The sequence below is a fragment of the Lonchura striata genome, chromosome 2 (genome assembly GCF_050655825.1).
Source record: "Lonchura striata isolate lonStrDom1 chromosome 2, ASM5065582v1, whole genome shotgun sequence".
Classification (NCBI taxonomy): Eukaryota; Metazoa; Chordata; class Aves; order Passeriformes; family Estrildidae; genus Lonchura; species Lonchura striata.
This window is the reverse complement of record NC_140704.1, coordinates 64,301,624-64,318,349: the sequence shown is the minus strand read 5'-3', so window position 1 is coordinate 64,318,349 and position 16,726 is coordinate 64,301,624. Positions and strand designations below refer to the sequence as shown.

Here is a 16,726-nt window from a genome sequence, read left to right as displayed (position 1 = left end):
TCACTGGCTCCACGACGCACTGGAGGACTTACCAGGTCAGTAAAACAGGTGAGACTGCAAGACCAGAAGCAAGAATTTCAGGGATCTTATCACAGCCCTGGTCCAGTCATAACCCCTGAGCCTCAGCTTAGTTATTTGGAAAATCAGTATGAGAGTGATTTACATGTGTCAGAGCACACTGTGAGAGTTCAATGCTTATGAAGTGTTTGAGGTTTTAAATAAGAGACAGAGTAGTATCTTGATGTTGTCTAGCAAGTAACGAGCATTACATATCCTGCAGAATGGAACATTTTTGGACAGGACAGATGCTACAATCATTAAAGTGTAAAACCTATTACATGCAAGAGACAAGACACAGACATCTCAAAGAGAAAATCTATTGTAATACATTAAACAAATGTATTTTCTCTCCAGCTACCTTCCATAGGATAAGTTGGAACTTCCTTAAATATGAGAACTCTTTCTTTTCTAGTCTCCCATCATTTCATTCCCTTCCACTCTCTCCTTTTTTCTTTGTGGGTTTAAAAAAAAAATTTTAAAATAAAAAAAAAAAATTGAAAGAGCAAGCCAAGAAATTCACAATCACCACAGCCTGCAGAACATACAGTGAATCTTGGCAGGACACGCATGTTTATCCTTTTCATATGTTGTTTAAATTATTTTTATAAACAAGTCATTATCTTGCATAGCCACTGCTTGGTCGCTTTCATGTGAAAGATGTTTGATGTTACAATAATTAAGCAAAAAGGTCTGCATGCTTGAAATGCTGTCTCAGGATGATGGTTTGTGGGCAAGAGAGGCTGCTGGTTTTCTAAAATGAAGGGTTTCTTTGCCAACCTTCATCATTTAAGTTGAGCACCTGGATTCTGTACTTGTGAATCAAATCTTTGTGTAGATATTAAAACATGAATTTCAAAACAGGCTTAAATTTTAGAACTATCCTCCTACTTTTTTGCATCAAAATTGTGCACACATGTCACAGCTTGCAGAGAAGCCTCTCCCTGCTTGCACATGAATATTCTGAAGAACCAAGCCTGGCATCATTATGAAGACTCAGGTACATTAAACGTCTGTAAGGCCTCTTCCTGCACCACACCATCAGTGTGGCCAAAAGTAGTGAAGAAACATGACTGGTAAGCCCATGGTAAGTGACATAGGAAATGCATCCTTTTTTCCTGCAGAGCATCTGGTGATTAAAGACTGCTACCTCTACCTCTGTTTGTCTGAATTTGGACAGAGGGAGCTTGTGCATCTGTGCCATGAGGAATTAAAGCTCTGACCACCTCTTTAATCCCTGATACAGAATCTTCATCCAGGTACTTTAAAGCAGGTTGAAAAATACAGAAGCTAGGCTGCAGCAAGAGTTCGTGTTCAAACAACTTAGTATTATTACAGAGTCTACAAAGGCAGAGGCAGACAAGTCTTTTGCATCTTGTACATGTTAGTTACAGTTAAACCTTATTTTCCAACTTATTTGGATATTTTTATTCCTTGTAAAAAGACTGGAATTGACCGCTAAGAGCCTTACTCTTCTGGATTTCTCTCTCAAGTGGTCTGGAAAACCCAGGAGAGACAAGGATGCAAGGAGGCACATCTGTTTCACACTATAGCTGTTGACCCTTTCCTCCCTCCAACACCTCTTGGCTTATGTGTGCAACTATCAGACCCTACTCATGAGCTCTAATCTGTTCTCATTTTTTAAGTGCTCTTTGTTGCCTGGTGTGGAGCCTAACACTTGTGCTTCAATAGACATTATGTCACCCTTCAGCCCTTGTACAAACAGAGTGTCTAATACCTTGACCATACACACCACACAAACGCAATGCGGTGAGCGACAAGATAAGAAAGCTGCAGCAGTAAACTTCAGCATAAACATCTCTGTGCATGCTTTAAACATGGCATATTTTACAGCCTGCACTTGACAAAAGAAACTGTAGATCTCCGCTTGACAAGATTTTGGGTTGAACAAATATATATTCGTTAGAAGAGTGTTTCAAATAGCCAATTCATACATTTCTTACACTGCAAACAACCATTAACATACATGGAATAACGCATCTTTGGAATACTATTTGAAAACACTCTCTCATTTACTATCAGGAAATTTGACTCTTCAGAACAATTGTTAACACTGTCTTGTTTAATTTGTAAAGCTATTCAAGCCATGAAGTACATCTGCACATTCAGTATATTTCCAATACTGTGCTTCTGTTTTCATTTTCAAACTGTTTTTATTTACACACTAATATTTGACCTATGAATGTTCCAAGTTTATATGGAGCCAGCTGTTCTAAATTCTGGTTACACTGAGCATTAGTGCAAAACATCAGGTGATATCATTGGGTATTTTTAAGGGGAAAGTTCACAGGAAAGCAGTTATGTATTCTTGTGATTAACACCACATTGGATCAAAACAGTCATGTCTAGCTCTCTGAAAAATACAGCTACTGTTTTAGTTAGCAGAACACTTCGGCTCTGTCTACATTATCCTTTTTTGCCAAAAGTTCCCACTGTTGCTACCACTGATTCAATCCTGTCATTGTGCTATGATGAACACTGCTACGTAAAATAAAAAGAGCTGAAAGCAGGGCTGTCAAAATCTTTGTGCCCTTAACAACAAAACAAAACAAAAAAATCTCATTACATCACCGAAAAAACCCAACCAACCCAAAATGCAAACAAACAAAAAAATCCATTCCAAACTCTACCCAACACTAAAAGACTGTTTCTTAAGTAACTAAAAGTTCAGGAAATGCCAGACCCAATCCACAGCAGTTTTTAGGAATAAAAGTCCATTACGAAGTATTAAACACCCCTGCAATCCCACAGAGACTCAACTTCTTTAATTAAGCTTTTTTCTCCTGCAACAGCCCTGCAGCAGCTGCAGCCACATGCCCTTCCCAAAGCCACTGTGTGGGAGCCTGCTCTGGGTGCAAAGCTCCGGGCCACTTCATGTGCTGCTGCCAGCCACCCCTGCTGCAAGGGCTGCAGCTCTGCAGAAGGCACCACTCCTCTTCCTCTGCCAGTCACAACTGAAAGAAAGGTAGAAAGAAATGACTCACTGAATGCTCCTCAGCATGTCTCCTCACCCTCAGCATATCATAGCTACAGAATCCCAGTCCTGAGTGCCATTCCAATTCCCACTTAGAATTCCAGGCAGTTTGGGCTGGAATGGATCTTCAAAAGTCATCCAGATCAATCCCTGCCATGGGCAGGAACACTGTTCAGTAAAACAGATTGCTGAAGGCCCCATCCAGCCTGATTTGAACAGCTCTGAGGATGGGGCATCCACAGCTCCTCTGGGGAACCTGTTTCAGTGTCACTACTGCTGTTTGAAAAACTTCTGCCTTCTATCCAATCTAAACCTACCCTCTTTGAGTTTAAAACTGCTGTTCCATTGAACAGGGAATCTAGGACCCAAAACCAGGATCCAAGAATCAGGTGGGCAGTCGACAGTTTTCCAGTCCTTAACCTCCATCTCCCAGACTCTGAGGTCTGATATTTGCTGTAACGAATGGGAATCTCTCACCCATGAGCCATTTTTCCATTTGGGCAATAGCGCTTGCTCTTTGCTTCACACTGCTATATAAATGGTCAAGTGGAAATGTTAAATGATTAGGAGGTGGGCTGTGCTTTACAGCATAGCTGTGCATCTGCTGGGATACAGCAGAAGCACACAATGAGACTGTTTACATCCCAAATAAATCATACCTTCCTCTAACCCCCTATAAGTTAGCAATGAGGCAAGATGACCTAAAAAGAATCGTGACTCCACGGCATGGAAAGTCTAAACACCACCTTCCTTCCTCCTAAATCACAAACACGGCTTAGAAGTTTATATTTAAAACTACAAGAGGCAGTGTAACCACTGCAATGCACCAGGCTAGACCCAGCAAGGATCCACAGCTCCTTGGCAGAGGTACAAGCCTGCAGCAAGCAGTCCCAGCAGGAGCTCAGCACAAGACATCCATGACAGCTGCCCAAGTGATTTTTCTGCTAAAGCCATGTTGAGCTGGAAAAAAATTGCCAAAAGAAAACCTTTTTATAAAAAGTGGTTTAGCTTCAATTTTTTTGGAGGGAAAGAACTATGAAGTCTTGCTTTTATTTTTACAAAAAAATTAAATTTTAAAAAAAACCAAAAAACCTCCAGTCCCACACCTGGGTTTCTAATTCAAAATGCAACTTTTCATTTATTTACAGATAAAAAATTTGGATTGAAGTAATAAAGATTGGTTTGGCAATTCTAGCTTTTTAAATTATAATAAATTGCTGTTGTTATTGTTGTTGCTGGAAGAAAATTTTGTGTGAAATGTTGAAGTCTAAGACTGTAAATTCTGAAGCTCTGAAAAGCTTTCACAAGACAGAGAATAATCCTACTAATGTCACACTGTCTGCTTCCAGTAGCTTAGTCCAGATGACAGTCAGATTTGGATAAATTGCTTACATTCACATGACCCTACACTTATTTCAACAGTACAGGTTTTGAAGAGCAGCATTTCCAGGAGCCACACATCTTCTAGGGCTCCTAACCAAAGACAGAAGGATGACAGTTCCTCAAATTCCAATTCCAGAGGAGCTGAGGACTTCTAAAAGACCCTTTCTTTAACCATGTTGTCAGGCAGCTTCCCACTAGCAGGCAGCTCACAAGCAGCAGCTACTTCAAGGAGATTACATAAATGAGGATCTCAAGCTGCATCAGTTGAATAGCAAATATAAAGCTGCTCTTCGCCACTTGGGAATCTGTCTTGGCATCAAAACCCACTATACAAGGCTTGGCAGAAGTCAGTAAACTCATTCCCATCATCAGGTTCATGATTTCTAATATTGGCCTACTCTGGACACACGTGGAGGACACTGCTCACATACCGAGCAAGTGAGGCGGTACACAGCCAGCTGGCAGCACAGCCAGACCTGCAGCATCACACACTCCAGTTACTCCCTCTGAGTAGATGTCTTGACCTTTACAACACGTGGTCAAGAGTATAAACAGATGGGATGACAGTATGAATGGTATGGTCCCATCAATACAATCACGCAACATCCCTGATACATCTTGGTTGCCCAATTTTCTATCTCCCAACTGCAAGCATGGTACTGGGAAAAAGGCAGGTGGGCTGATCAAATCCTTCAGATGAAAAAATTCACCTGCTTTAGAAACACATGTAAGGATGTTGGAGCACTGCTTCCCTCCTGTGAAAAGCTGTGCAGAACAAAGGCATATTGCTTGCATCTAAGGTGCTGTGGATTTGTGCAAGATCATTCCTAGACAGAAATCTGGTAGGTCACCACTGCCAAAAAGATGAAAAGACTGTTTGTAAGGCATCACATCCATAAGATGCTACTTTATAGGCAAGGAGAGAGTATATTCGTAAAACAAGTATTATATCTACCTCCAAGCAACTTCCTTGCACTGAAAGGGAGCACCCTTGCCCCAGCTGACACTTGAAGTCTTGCAGGAAAGATGGGGATTGCCTGGAGTTTGGAGATTCAAAAAGAGAAGAGGCTTTTCACCACAACCCCAGTTTAAATAGTGTTGAGACCTCAGGGCTAACTGCACGACTGCCTGGCAAAAGGTGAGCTTCCCCTCAACCTTTTGCATGAAGCCCTTCCAAGGGACCTGTGGATCTTATGATAAAAAGGAAAACCACCCTCTCTCCAAAAGTAGACATAAAGTGAATCAGTGCTGTTAGTCTGCTACAAAAAGCCACAATGCTGAATAACCAGGTACCACACCCCAAAGCACACTTTTTATGATCCGTATCTCTGGAGGGTTTGATGGATTCAAGACTTCTGCACATTTATCAAACAGCCCCAGATTTGGGTCATGGCAAACTCAGACTGCCACTGAATTCCTTGGGTTTGATTGTAGGAAGTGCATAGCTGTTTTTCCTCTCAATGTGGATGCCAGGATAGGAAGACATGGGTGAAGACCACGTTCTGACACAGAATTGCTTCACAGCACCTTTCATGACACACAAATAATTCTGGATGCCGTTAAAGTAGCAAAGTCTTTGAGAGTCTTGTCTTTTGCTGCTTTTCTTACTCTGTAGACACCAGCTGGTGAAACAGAGGACAGGGTGCAGATCCCCTTCCCATCAGCACTGATGTGCCTGAGAACACTGGGGTCAAGCTGTCAATCCAGCATCACTGCCTCAAGAGGTATCTCCATACCAACCCTGGGCTGCTCTGCCAAGAGGAGACAACCTTATCTCGTGCCATGAGGAAGGTACACTTTTCAGATAGGAAACATTAACAGATATTATTTTCCCAACAGTACTGTGTCAAGACACGCCACATATTTTATATCAAGGCTCTTCCTACAAGAAGAGCTGAACAGTTTCACAAAGATGCCTGCTGGCCCACAATGCACCCCCCCACCCCAGCCCCACAACCCTGCTGTACAGCCATTTCCACAGCACAGAAGTTTGGTACCCTGCTTTGTCAGTGAATCCATGCAGATGTTTCCATCTGTGCTAACTATCCAGACTTCCTACGTGTGAAATGAAAAGAAACAGGCACTTGTCGGACACTTCATCCTAATGAAAACACCCGAAATAGACACTTCCAGGATCCTCTTCCCAAAAAAGGGACCAGATTTACCAAGGACAGGCTATGTTTTCTGTCAAATTATGTTTTGGTATTTAACCTGATAGATTAAATGTATTATCTAAAGTATCTAAACTGGTTTATATCTTGTGTGAATTCTTGTAATGGGAACAAAAAATTATCTCTCCTCCCTGATACTGCTCTCCAGGTGCTTCATAAAACTAAGTGCTAAGCATCTCCTGGAAACCCTGGACATGCTAAGCTCCCTTATAATCAGCCCCTCTGGGAATTATTGCCCACACCATGATACAGACACTACCAGGTAAGCAAGATAAATCCCAGACTCCCCATTTCAAAGACTGATACTTCTTGTCCTCCCTGTAAAACAGCAACTCCCTGTGTGTGAAGAACCTCCACACCTGTGACCTTCCTGTTTCACTTAAAAAAAAACACAAAACAAAATAGAAACCATCTCCAAGAACACCATCACCTTTGAGACTGGGACAAGCCTACGCTGCCTGAATAATCTAAACCTCACTAAAGTCCCTCAGCTTTGCAAGACCTTTGCAAAGAGGACTCATACCCTTAGCACATATGGTAACATAGCCTTCCCCAGAGAGAAAACACATCTGCCGTGTCCCCAGACTGAAGGATGTAGGTTGGTCAGGAAGGGCTGGAGCCCTGCATGTTTAAAATCAGCAGTGACTACAAGCTAGTGACTCGCTTTGGGCTAAAAGGCTGGAAAAATTAAATGTACTTTTATAAGAACATCAACACCTGCAAACTTTCATGACAGAGTAGGACTCCTCTGCACAGCTGACCTAGATGATGGCTTTCCAGAACAACAAGATGCATCAAACTTTTGTCTGGTTCTGAGCTGCAGCAGAAGCAGCATCAGCACCTGCAGGCAGGTCAGCCACACTGACTTGACACCCACACAGCCACATTCACCTATATATCCAGGTGATACCATACACTCCTTACCCTGAGAGAACAGCATATGTCCCTCAGATCTCTTTGGTAGTTGCCTCTTCAATAATGGAATTGGAAATCTTTAAGGTTGAACGTAAAGTTCTTCAGAAGTCAGTTTTAACCTAACTGAATTAACTGTATATATGGCCACATGCAGAAAGCCCCAGCTAAAATAATTCTGGCAGTGTCCACTTATAAGCAGACTCCAGCTGTGAGTTTTTAGGGTTGTTTGACATATACTTCATTGGATTAGTCAGTGTGCTTGAAATCAAGAATTCTTCCCTTTCTGCTGTGATCGCACTGTCTTTTGCTGCATTTCTGACTTCATCTAATAAGCTACTTTGACAGATCACAAGCTGGCTTTCTCCCATCAAACCTTTGGTTTCTATATTGGAATACAACCTTAGGCTTCCTCTAGTTTTCTGACCTGAATTACTGTTAAATGGAAAAGTAAATGTCAATACACAGGTGAAAGACCAAAAAAAACCTCTGGTATGTCAGAGAAGCCACAGAAAACAGCCAAACAGCTGTTCAGTCCCAGCCCATCGATTTGTCAACACTCTGGTAACAAACAATCACATTAAATGACATTATGGTTTATGGCTTGGGATTTGGAAGTTGATGAGAAATTTCTACAGTTGATTCATGCTTCCTGAGACGCATAACTAGCATTTCAATTGCACTATTTTACTACATTACATGAATAATTTTCCTCTTTGTTACATAAGTGTCTAGATCCAAATTATTGGAACTGATTTGGATCGTATGAGTGGAAGGGGTTATTTTCAAAAGAAACACATACTTTCAGATTATACCATCTAATAATACTCTCCTGGTGCCTTACAAACAGCTAAAGCTTCTTAAACACCACATGCTCACACTTCTCTCTAAAATCAGCTCTTTAGGGAACTGCCTAGCCCCTTGCAGGCACTTTGTTTCACATCCCTCAAGTAAAATGTGACATGGGGGCTGCTTACAGACAGCTACAGTCAGCACCACGTTTCTTAAACTCACAGCTCCAAGTATAGGTCCTGAAAGTCCCCAAGGCAAAGAACAGAGACAGCAGCAGCACCTCTGTATACTCAAAGGACAGAGAGGTTTGGGGAGGCTGGGAGGGAAGAAAACCAGGTGCCCTTTGGATTTAAAACCTATACAGTATTTCCTAGATCTTGGCTTCTGAGCTGAGACCACAGACCATGCTAGTTCCATTGATGGTCAATTTCAGGATGTCTCAATCAAATACATCCGAGCTCTGAACTGGCAGCACCACCTAAACATCCCCGAGCTGACTTGAAACAAGGCAGATGGGACCCTGACAGGTCCACACCTGCAGTACAAATAGACAACAGGGCTCCATGCTCCTGGAAGGTCTGAGCACCTAAGGCAGCTCAGCTGTATGCCCACTAGTCGTGGTCGCCTCGGTTTCAATGTGGGCAAATCCTTCAGCAACTATTAGCAACTCTTCTGACCAACTATGTGATTTCCATCAGTTACAAAAATTAATCAGCTCCTGTTTCTGGATGCCACAGCATAGCACAAAACTATTGAACACCTGTACCAGTACTGTGAGCTCTGAGAAATTTCCTGCTGCAGTGACATATTCCTTCTCCAAAAGATAAACACACAACAAATTTGGTTTGGTTTGTTTGTGGTTTTTGTTTTTAAACAAGATAAGCTGTTGTCATTCTGGCACACAGCTCTGGTAGCACAAGTAAAAAGGCAAAGTCTTCAGCTGATCAGCTAAGACACTTGAGCTTCACATGAATTCCCTAAAAAAAAGGGACTGTTATTTGCCAACTGAAATATTTTCATTCTCCACATTAGGCTGAATCTAATTACACTGTTTCCTTACTATTGCATAGTACTAAGAGCTCCTTTAAGTAAAAAAACTTAATGACTTTCTCACTGCAGTGCCCGCCTCAGAGCCCTTCACATTGCTGACAGGATAATTTGTTTAAAGAGCAGGCTGACATCTAAAAAAACTTAATTTAAGATTTCCACATGATACAGATTTTTATCACGTTCCCATGCTCAATCACCAGGATAACCTACACAGAGTAGTACACATATTCACCACCATACTAGCTCTGATCCCTTAAAATAAAACAAACAAAAAATATTTTAAAAGAAGATGAGAACACTGTCAAGTAGCATGGCTGTACTTTGTTCAAGCCCAAAAGGCACCTCTGCTGCTGGACCTTGCATAGAGCGAGTGCAACCTGTACTCCGGCATGACCCCAGCTCTGCTGCCCAAGAAGCGGAGCGAGCACTTAATTCTAAACTACAGGCTCTGACCACTACCGTCAGAACAAGGACTAAAAAAATAATTATTCTTTTTTTCCTTCCTTACTCTCACTCCGTCCCCCCAAGGTTTTGCATGCTGGGGTATATTCTTTTTTTACTGTTTGCGAGAGGTTTTGCCCTTCCCCGAAGTGAGCTGCCCTCCTAGCCGAAACCCATGCAGTCCAAGGCGGTCGCGGCCGGCAAAGCCCCGACCACGTCGCGCCCCGCCGGGAGCGGCCACCCGTCCCCACTGCCCGGGCCAGGGGTGTCCGCGGGACGGGCGAGCGGCTGGGTGAGCTGCCCGCAGCCCCGGACTCGCTGCCGCCTTCCCTCACTCACCCAGGTTGACGAAGCTCATGACCATGTCGGCGTCGTTGAGGAAGGCGCTGTCCTGCGGGCTGGGCAGCGGCGGGGCAGGGGTCGGTGGGCGGCCGCCGCGCTCCGCGCCCGCGCTGCCCTCCGCGCCCTCGGCCAGGGAGTGGTAGAGGTCCAGCATGAAGCGCGGTGCCGCCCTCAGCCGTCCCGGCGGCGGGGCCGGCGGCTCCCGCGGCAGCGGCCGGGGGCGGTGGGGCAGCCCCAGCACCGAGAGGATCTCCCGCTGCATCTCCCGCTTCTCGTGCGACTTCAGCCGCCGGTAGAGGAAGCCCGAGGCGGCGGCGGGCGGCGGCGGCTCCCCGGCCTCGGCGGGCAGCGCGGGCTCGGCGGGGCGGCAGGCGCCGCTCAGCAGCGCCCAGCAGCAGCAGAGCCAGGCCAGCCGGCGCGGCATGGCGCTCGGCCGGGCGCAGGCGGGCGACGTCCCCGCTCCGCGCTGTCCCCGGGGGCCGCCCGCCGCCCTCCAGCCCTGTCCCCCCGCGGCGGGTTCGGCCCGGGCCGGCGGGGGGCGGCCAGGCCGGGGGGGCTCAGCGCTCGGCCCCGCCGCCGCCGCGCATGGCCGCCCGCGGGGCACCGCGCCGCGGAGCGCCCCGCGCCTGCCGCCGCTCAGGTGCGGCGGGGCCGCCCCCGGCCCGCTCCGGCCGCTCAGTTCGCCATGCCCCTGCCCGGGGGATCCGCGCCGGGCCGCGGGGGCTGCGTACGGGGGGAGAAGGAGCAGGGTGAAGAGCAGCAAAGTTTTCTCGCTGCCAGGGAGCGAGCGAGCGAGCGAGCGAGCGGCTCCCGCGGCTGCAGCCCCGGTTCCCGCGGGCTGGCCGGAGCGCGGCTGCTGACAGCGAAAGCAAATCAGCGGCGCGCCCGCCTCTCGGCGGGGCGGGCGGCCGCTCCTCCGGGGCGGGGAGCGGGCGCAGGTAGCGCGGCCCCGCGGCGGCGGACAGCGGGGCGGGGGCGGCGGAGGAGCAGGTTGCGAAGCGCCGGCCCCGTCGGATGTCGCGGGCTCGCTGCCCTGGAGCGGCGCTCCGCCGAACTGCGGCTCCGGCTGCCTCTGGACTCTGCCGTCTTGTTTCTTATTGAAGGAAGGGCTTCGGCCACCCTTCCTGCCTCCAGAGGGTGTTGGCTATTTGTCCTGAAAATAGGTGGAGTTTTCTAAATCTGAATAAGCGTTGCGGTTCATTTTAGCAAGTTACGACATACTACACAGCGCTTTTTTTTTTTTTTCCCCTTTTTTTTTTTTTCTTTTTGCTCTGGAGTATTTTGCAAAACTGAACATGGAACTGTGGTACATGGCTGGGAGTACCCAGTTACCCCAAGCCAGCTCTGATTGATGGAGTACCGGTCTGCATCCTATAGAGCAGGCTATACTGCCAGAAAAGAACATACCCCTTCCTACAGTAATGCTGCAGCTCTGGTTTCATCACTTTCATCAAAGAGTGGAAAGAAAACCCAAACCAAACACCATCCATTACTCCAATAACAGCAGTTTGGTCGAGCGAAAGGCAGCTCTTCCATACCCTGATCTCTGACTTCATGGATCTTCCTCGGACGGGATGAGTAAAACCTGTCTAGTCCCACTGAAATCAGTGCAATTGCTCTAGGTTTGAACTGGGATAATTTCACAGGAGTTGGCCCGAGAATAATATCTGGACCATTTGAAGTCACTGGCAAAATTTCCATTAACTTTATTAGAATCAGAATCTGGCAATAAGCTCATATTCAGCTTCCCAGAGACACAGCTGAGAATATTCAGGACAGAATACAGTATTTTCAGAAGTGGAGGCTACACTGAGCTTTCATGTCTCTGAAAGCAAGGTTACAGATGTGTGTTTTAACTGCACCAGTCAAGGAACACTGTAATGCTGGATATTTTAAAACTTGTTTTGATAGGAAAAAGATAATCTATTAGGAGATTTGAGCATAGCAGTCATGGGGGTGGGAGGGAAGAGTACAAGTTTCTTTTGCAACTGTTTTTGTTTTGTTTTGTTTTTTCCAGATTGTGAAGACACTCAAAATTTGAAAATAAGGTTGAATGTGATAGCACAGACCCAACATGCTCTTTTTGCTTTAGTGGATCCCACTACCTTCATGAAAGAGTGTTTCCCAGGAAGGACTAAAGAAGGCAATGTCCAGAGAAATTTTTGTACTGCTGGTTCATTTATTCACTTTTCTCAACATAGAGCAATGGGTCTGCTTTTATTAGATGAGGAGACTAGGGCTCACTCCCAGAGAGGTGGTGAGCAACACACCTTTCCTTCTGTAAGGCAGTGCGGGATCCTTCTGGGAAAGTCCAGCTTCCCAGGAGTAGAGCCCAGCGCACAAGCTGTCCCCTTGGTGAGCTGAGAGGGATGCAAGACATTTTGTTATCCCTTAGGAAGGGCGTCTGGAGGTTGGGACGAAGTGCAGAAGCCCTTAAGGTGAGTGAGGGACGTTTCCTAGGCAGGTACTTATCCCACACATGCTGGGAAAAGAGAGCAGCCACTTCCCATAGACATTCACTTCCCGGTTTCTGAGCTTGTTTGGGTGTAGCTCCTGTTGCTGTGTCCAGAAGAGCTTTGTAGCCTCGGCTTCCTGTTTTGACAATGAGAGAGGGCAGTGTCCCATTACACGGTTATTGCTGAAGAATGAACCTTTCCATCCAAAGTGTCCCCTGCTTCTCTTGAAGATAGGAAGAGATGGTGCACATTTAGCAACAGACAGTGTCAAACTCTGGAGCAGTTCTTGGGTAGCAGCTCCGGAGCTCTTGGGTTTCTGCTCCTCTGATTCTCAAACATGTATCATCTTTACATTTTTAATCTGAAATAGTGGTTACAGCAATAAACAGTAGCTGTTACAACAGTTACAACAGTTGGAAGCATTCGGGCTCTGAGGTTAAAGAAGTCTGAGGACAGGAACACACAGCAAACCTTCCAGTAGTTCCCTCCTAAATTACTTTATTCTAGAGGTAAATTTCCTCGTGTAGGAGGGAAGCTAATGCTTCTCCTTGAGAAGTCATTGCACCTTATTAAGTTTAAGTGTTCCACTTTTTTCCCCAGAAGTGCTTTCCATATTTGTCGCTACTTATGCCTGGGAATGCCTCTTGCTTGTGGATGTGAATGCTTTGCTGTGGGATTCAGTTAATGCTATCAGATCTACCAAAGTTACAGCACCACTCAGCAACTCGATGAGGCTGAAAAGGACTAGGTCTTCTTCCACATGTCAAATATAGTGACTCTCTCAGATATTCCTGCCATTTGAAAGGGCAAGTTTCCCGAAAGGATTTTAGGACTTTGGATGAGAGCTGCATACCTAATTCTCTGGAGGAGTGCCCAGGCTCTATTCTACAACTGCTGCAGGCTGAGACACACACGCTTTAAGAGTTAACCATATATTTTAGAGCTGCCGGCAGGATTTTGGATTTTTTGCAGCCAACAAGCCTTCGCAGCATATCTGCGGTCCAAAACTCTATGGTAACACGTAATTTCACTCGAGTTTTCGCGTCAGATCTTCAAAAATGCTGCGAATCCAGTTTTTTTGGGTATCGTGCGAGTCACCAGCTTTCCCTGCTCGTGACGGACATCTGGTGGCAAAGTGGAGAAACTCGGGTCTGTTCCTCGAAGTTTCCATCGTTGGCAAGTTAGCAATAAGACATTTATTTTTCTTTGTCTCTCAGACAAACAAATAAAAATCAAAATCAAACCAAAATAAAAGAAACCAACAAAAGAAACCAACTACTTCTAACCAAAATAAGCAACACTCCCTCTATATAATGCAAAAAGGTCTCCTCCCTCCCCTGGACAAATCCTTATGTAATTTTCTGTCCTTAAACCAAACTTCAGTCTATACCCAATTCCACACCTGCTCAGTGCTTCATGAAGAAAGTATTTTATACATGACCAGGAACAGAACCTATACCTCACAGAATACCCATCCCAAGGTGGGGCGTGGTGCCAGCAAGGATTAACTATAGCAGTTAATTTCTTCTGATAGTGACAGTGTTTAGATTATATGCAATTAAAAGCTGTGCTACCTGTTTCTAGTCAAAGAGTATTTACTGGATTTTATCAAATCATTCCTTGCTCTTATTTAAGCAAATTAAATTTCCTCATTGTTTTGTGCAAAAGTTGTGAGGAGCAAGCAGTTCAAGGCACATGAAGCACTGAAAGGGTAAAGAGGTAGTTCACTTTAGCTGGAAGCCTTCAGAATGAGAAGAGCCAAACAACAAAACAAACAAATAACCCCAAACAAACAAACAAATAAAAAATAGAGTTTTCATCACAATGCCTTAAAATACACTACCTCTTCTGTACTCATAAGGAGAACTATGCAAAATCTTCATAAATCGTCCCAGGTACTGGGATTAAACAACCCTAGCAGAATGATACACATTAAATTAATTCTTTTTCAGGATTAATAAAATACTGTTGAATAGAGTGGAGAACTTACTATTCTAGTGACCCCTTCTCCATCTCCTGAGCATAGAAAAGACACAATTTTGCATTCACACCTTCCCTCTAGATGAACCTCTGGCTATCAAAATGCCTGTGACAAACGCAGGCTCCCATGCTTATGGGGTCAGCAAGGACACTGCAGTAAGGGTAGCTTTGGTCCCCACACTCATTTTGCCAAAAAACGTAGGTATTTTTTTTAAAGCAATGTGGAAGAGATGTCAGTTATGACATTTGCTTTCTAAAAAAATCCCCAAACCCTATGTTGTACAATAATGACATAGCAGGAATAAACTATTTGCAGTGCTGCACTTGGAGAGGTTGAAAACGCAAACATGCCTCCTAATTTTAGTGTATCGGTTTCCAAAGTCTGCTTGTGCAATGAGAAAGGGTGGTTGAGTATAATCTTAGTTCAAAGATTGAAGCAGGCTAAAAACAGCATTTGCTATGAAAGCTCAAATTTTTCTTTTTGCTTGCTGAACGAACTTTCTCCACTGCAAGTAGAGGCAGCTGAAAAATAGTAACATCATCTTATTTGCACATAGCAAACCACTACTCTCTTTACTCAGAAATCTGATCTAAAAATATGCAATGGTAATTTCCCAGATCAGAATGCTTTAAAAAATGGTTATTAATATCAATTCAATAGCATGACTGGACTTCTATCCCTGCAAAAGCAAACAGTTAAAAGTGAAAAAAGTCCCAGTATGAGATTCACAAACAATTCCAACTCTGTTCCAATACTGGCCACCATCTTCAACCTACCAAGGATATACTTATGTATGAACAATTATACCTTAAATTTTATTTGAAGTATCAAGGGAATCTGACCTGAAATTGCAGCAATTAAGAAAATATTAATATATTACATAATTGATATTATTTTTCTGGCTATTTTCATGTGTTTGTTTTTTTTTTCATTTTTTCTTAGTGGTATCTTAGAGAAATAACTGAATTTCTCCTGAACAATGAAAACTAGAGAGGTGCCTGGCTGCAAGAATGCGAATGCTGCAAAAAGAGATGACAAGAGGAGGAGAGGCCCTCACTCCATCCTCATCCTCTCTTGGTGTCAGCTGGTGAGCAATCAGCCAGTGTCCCTCCATGAGTGTTGTCTGGCATACAGACTAGAAAAAATGAACACCAGTGGTGGTAACTCACAACACAAGGATGAACAGTAAGACTCTGGTTTTAGCAAGTGGCACTTTGCATTAGTCATTACTAGAATTACTGCATAATCTCTACCTCAAGATGGTAAGGAAAGGATCCAGCTGTATTTCCCACATCGTGGTGCTTGGGTACTTGCTGCTCATCCCTCTGGCTATCCCTGTCAACAGGAGGATTGGGCAGTGTACTTTGCTGGAAGAATTCCCTTCCACTTCTGCCTCGTCCTGCTTCCAGCTTTGAGCACACACATCCCTCTGTGGCTGGTGTGCTGCAGAGAGTCACCTACAATTGCTTCCTAGGGCTGAACACCTGAGCCTACTCACCTGCAGAGGTGCACATTTCTATACAGGCAACAGAAAAAGTGTGTATTGGAGATGCAAGGGCCTGGCCATCACCTTCTGCCTTGGGTCAAAAAGGAAAAAACAAAAAATAAAAAACCAAGACCAATTGCAATGGTTAAGGAAAGAAACAGCTGTTAAAATTGCTCACAAACACTGCAGAATGTGGCTGGAAAATATTTTAGAGAGAAAAAAAAGGGTTCTGAAATCTTATTTAAAGTAACTCAGATGAGGTCTGCTCTTACCAGTGTGCAAAATATGTCTTTTCAACAACACTTTTCAATAAAATTGGGATAGACCCAAGTAGCATGGGGCCACAGTGGGGACTGACAGATTATTAAAGTTTGAAAATACAAATGCCATTCCCAGCAGTATCCTATTGTAAAGTCCACTGTACTTAGACTGCTTTCCCTTATCAATTTGCACACAGAGGCAAAGTTTTCAAAGAGAAAGAGTCCTTCAAAAATAAACGTCAGAGGTCATTACCATCTGCTTTATGCTCAGTTGCTGTTTTGTACCAGCAAACCTCATGCCCATCCCACCCTGGAGTCAGTGGACATCTCCTTCCTGGAGCAGCTGCAGGAAACCTGACAGGCAGCTTGGTGTCTTTTCCCATCTTCAGCCATCTCCAAG

At 44.6% G+C, this 16,726-nt stretch overlaps 1 protein-coding gene across 1 annotated transcript in view; it reads right to left on the bottom strand.

Annotated features, from left to right (window-relative positions):
* Positions 1–10,582, bottom strand: part of BMP6 (bone morphogenetic protein 6) — an 87,128-nt gene extending 76,546 nt beyond the window's left edge. Inside the window, exon 1 of the mRNA XM_031503948.3 lies at positions 10,141–10,582. Coding sequence (XP_031359808.1) covers positions 10,141–10,567 — 427 coding nt within the window. The 5' untranslated portion in view covers positions 10,568–10,582. The remainder of the gene's footprint in view (positions 1–10,140) is intronic.
* Between the last annotated feature and the right edge of the window lie 6,144 nt (positions 10,583–16,726).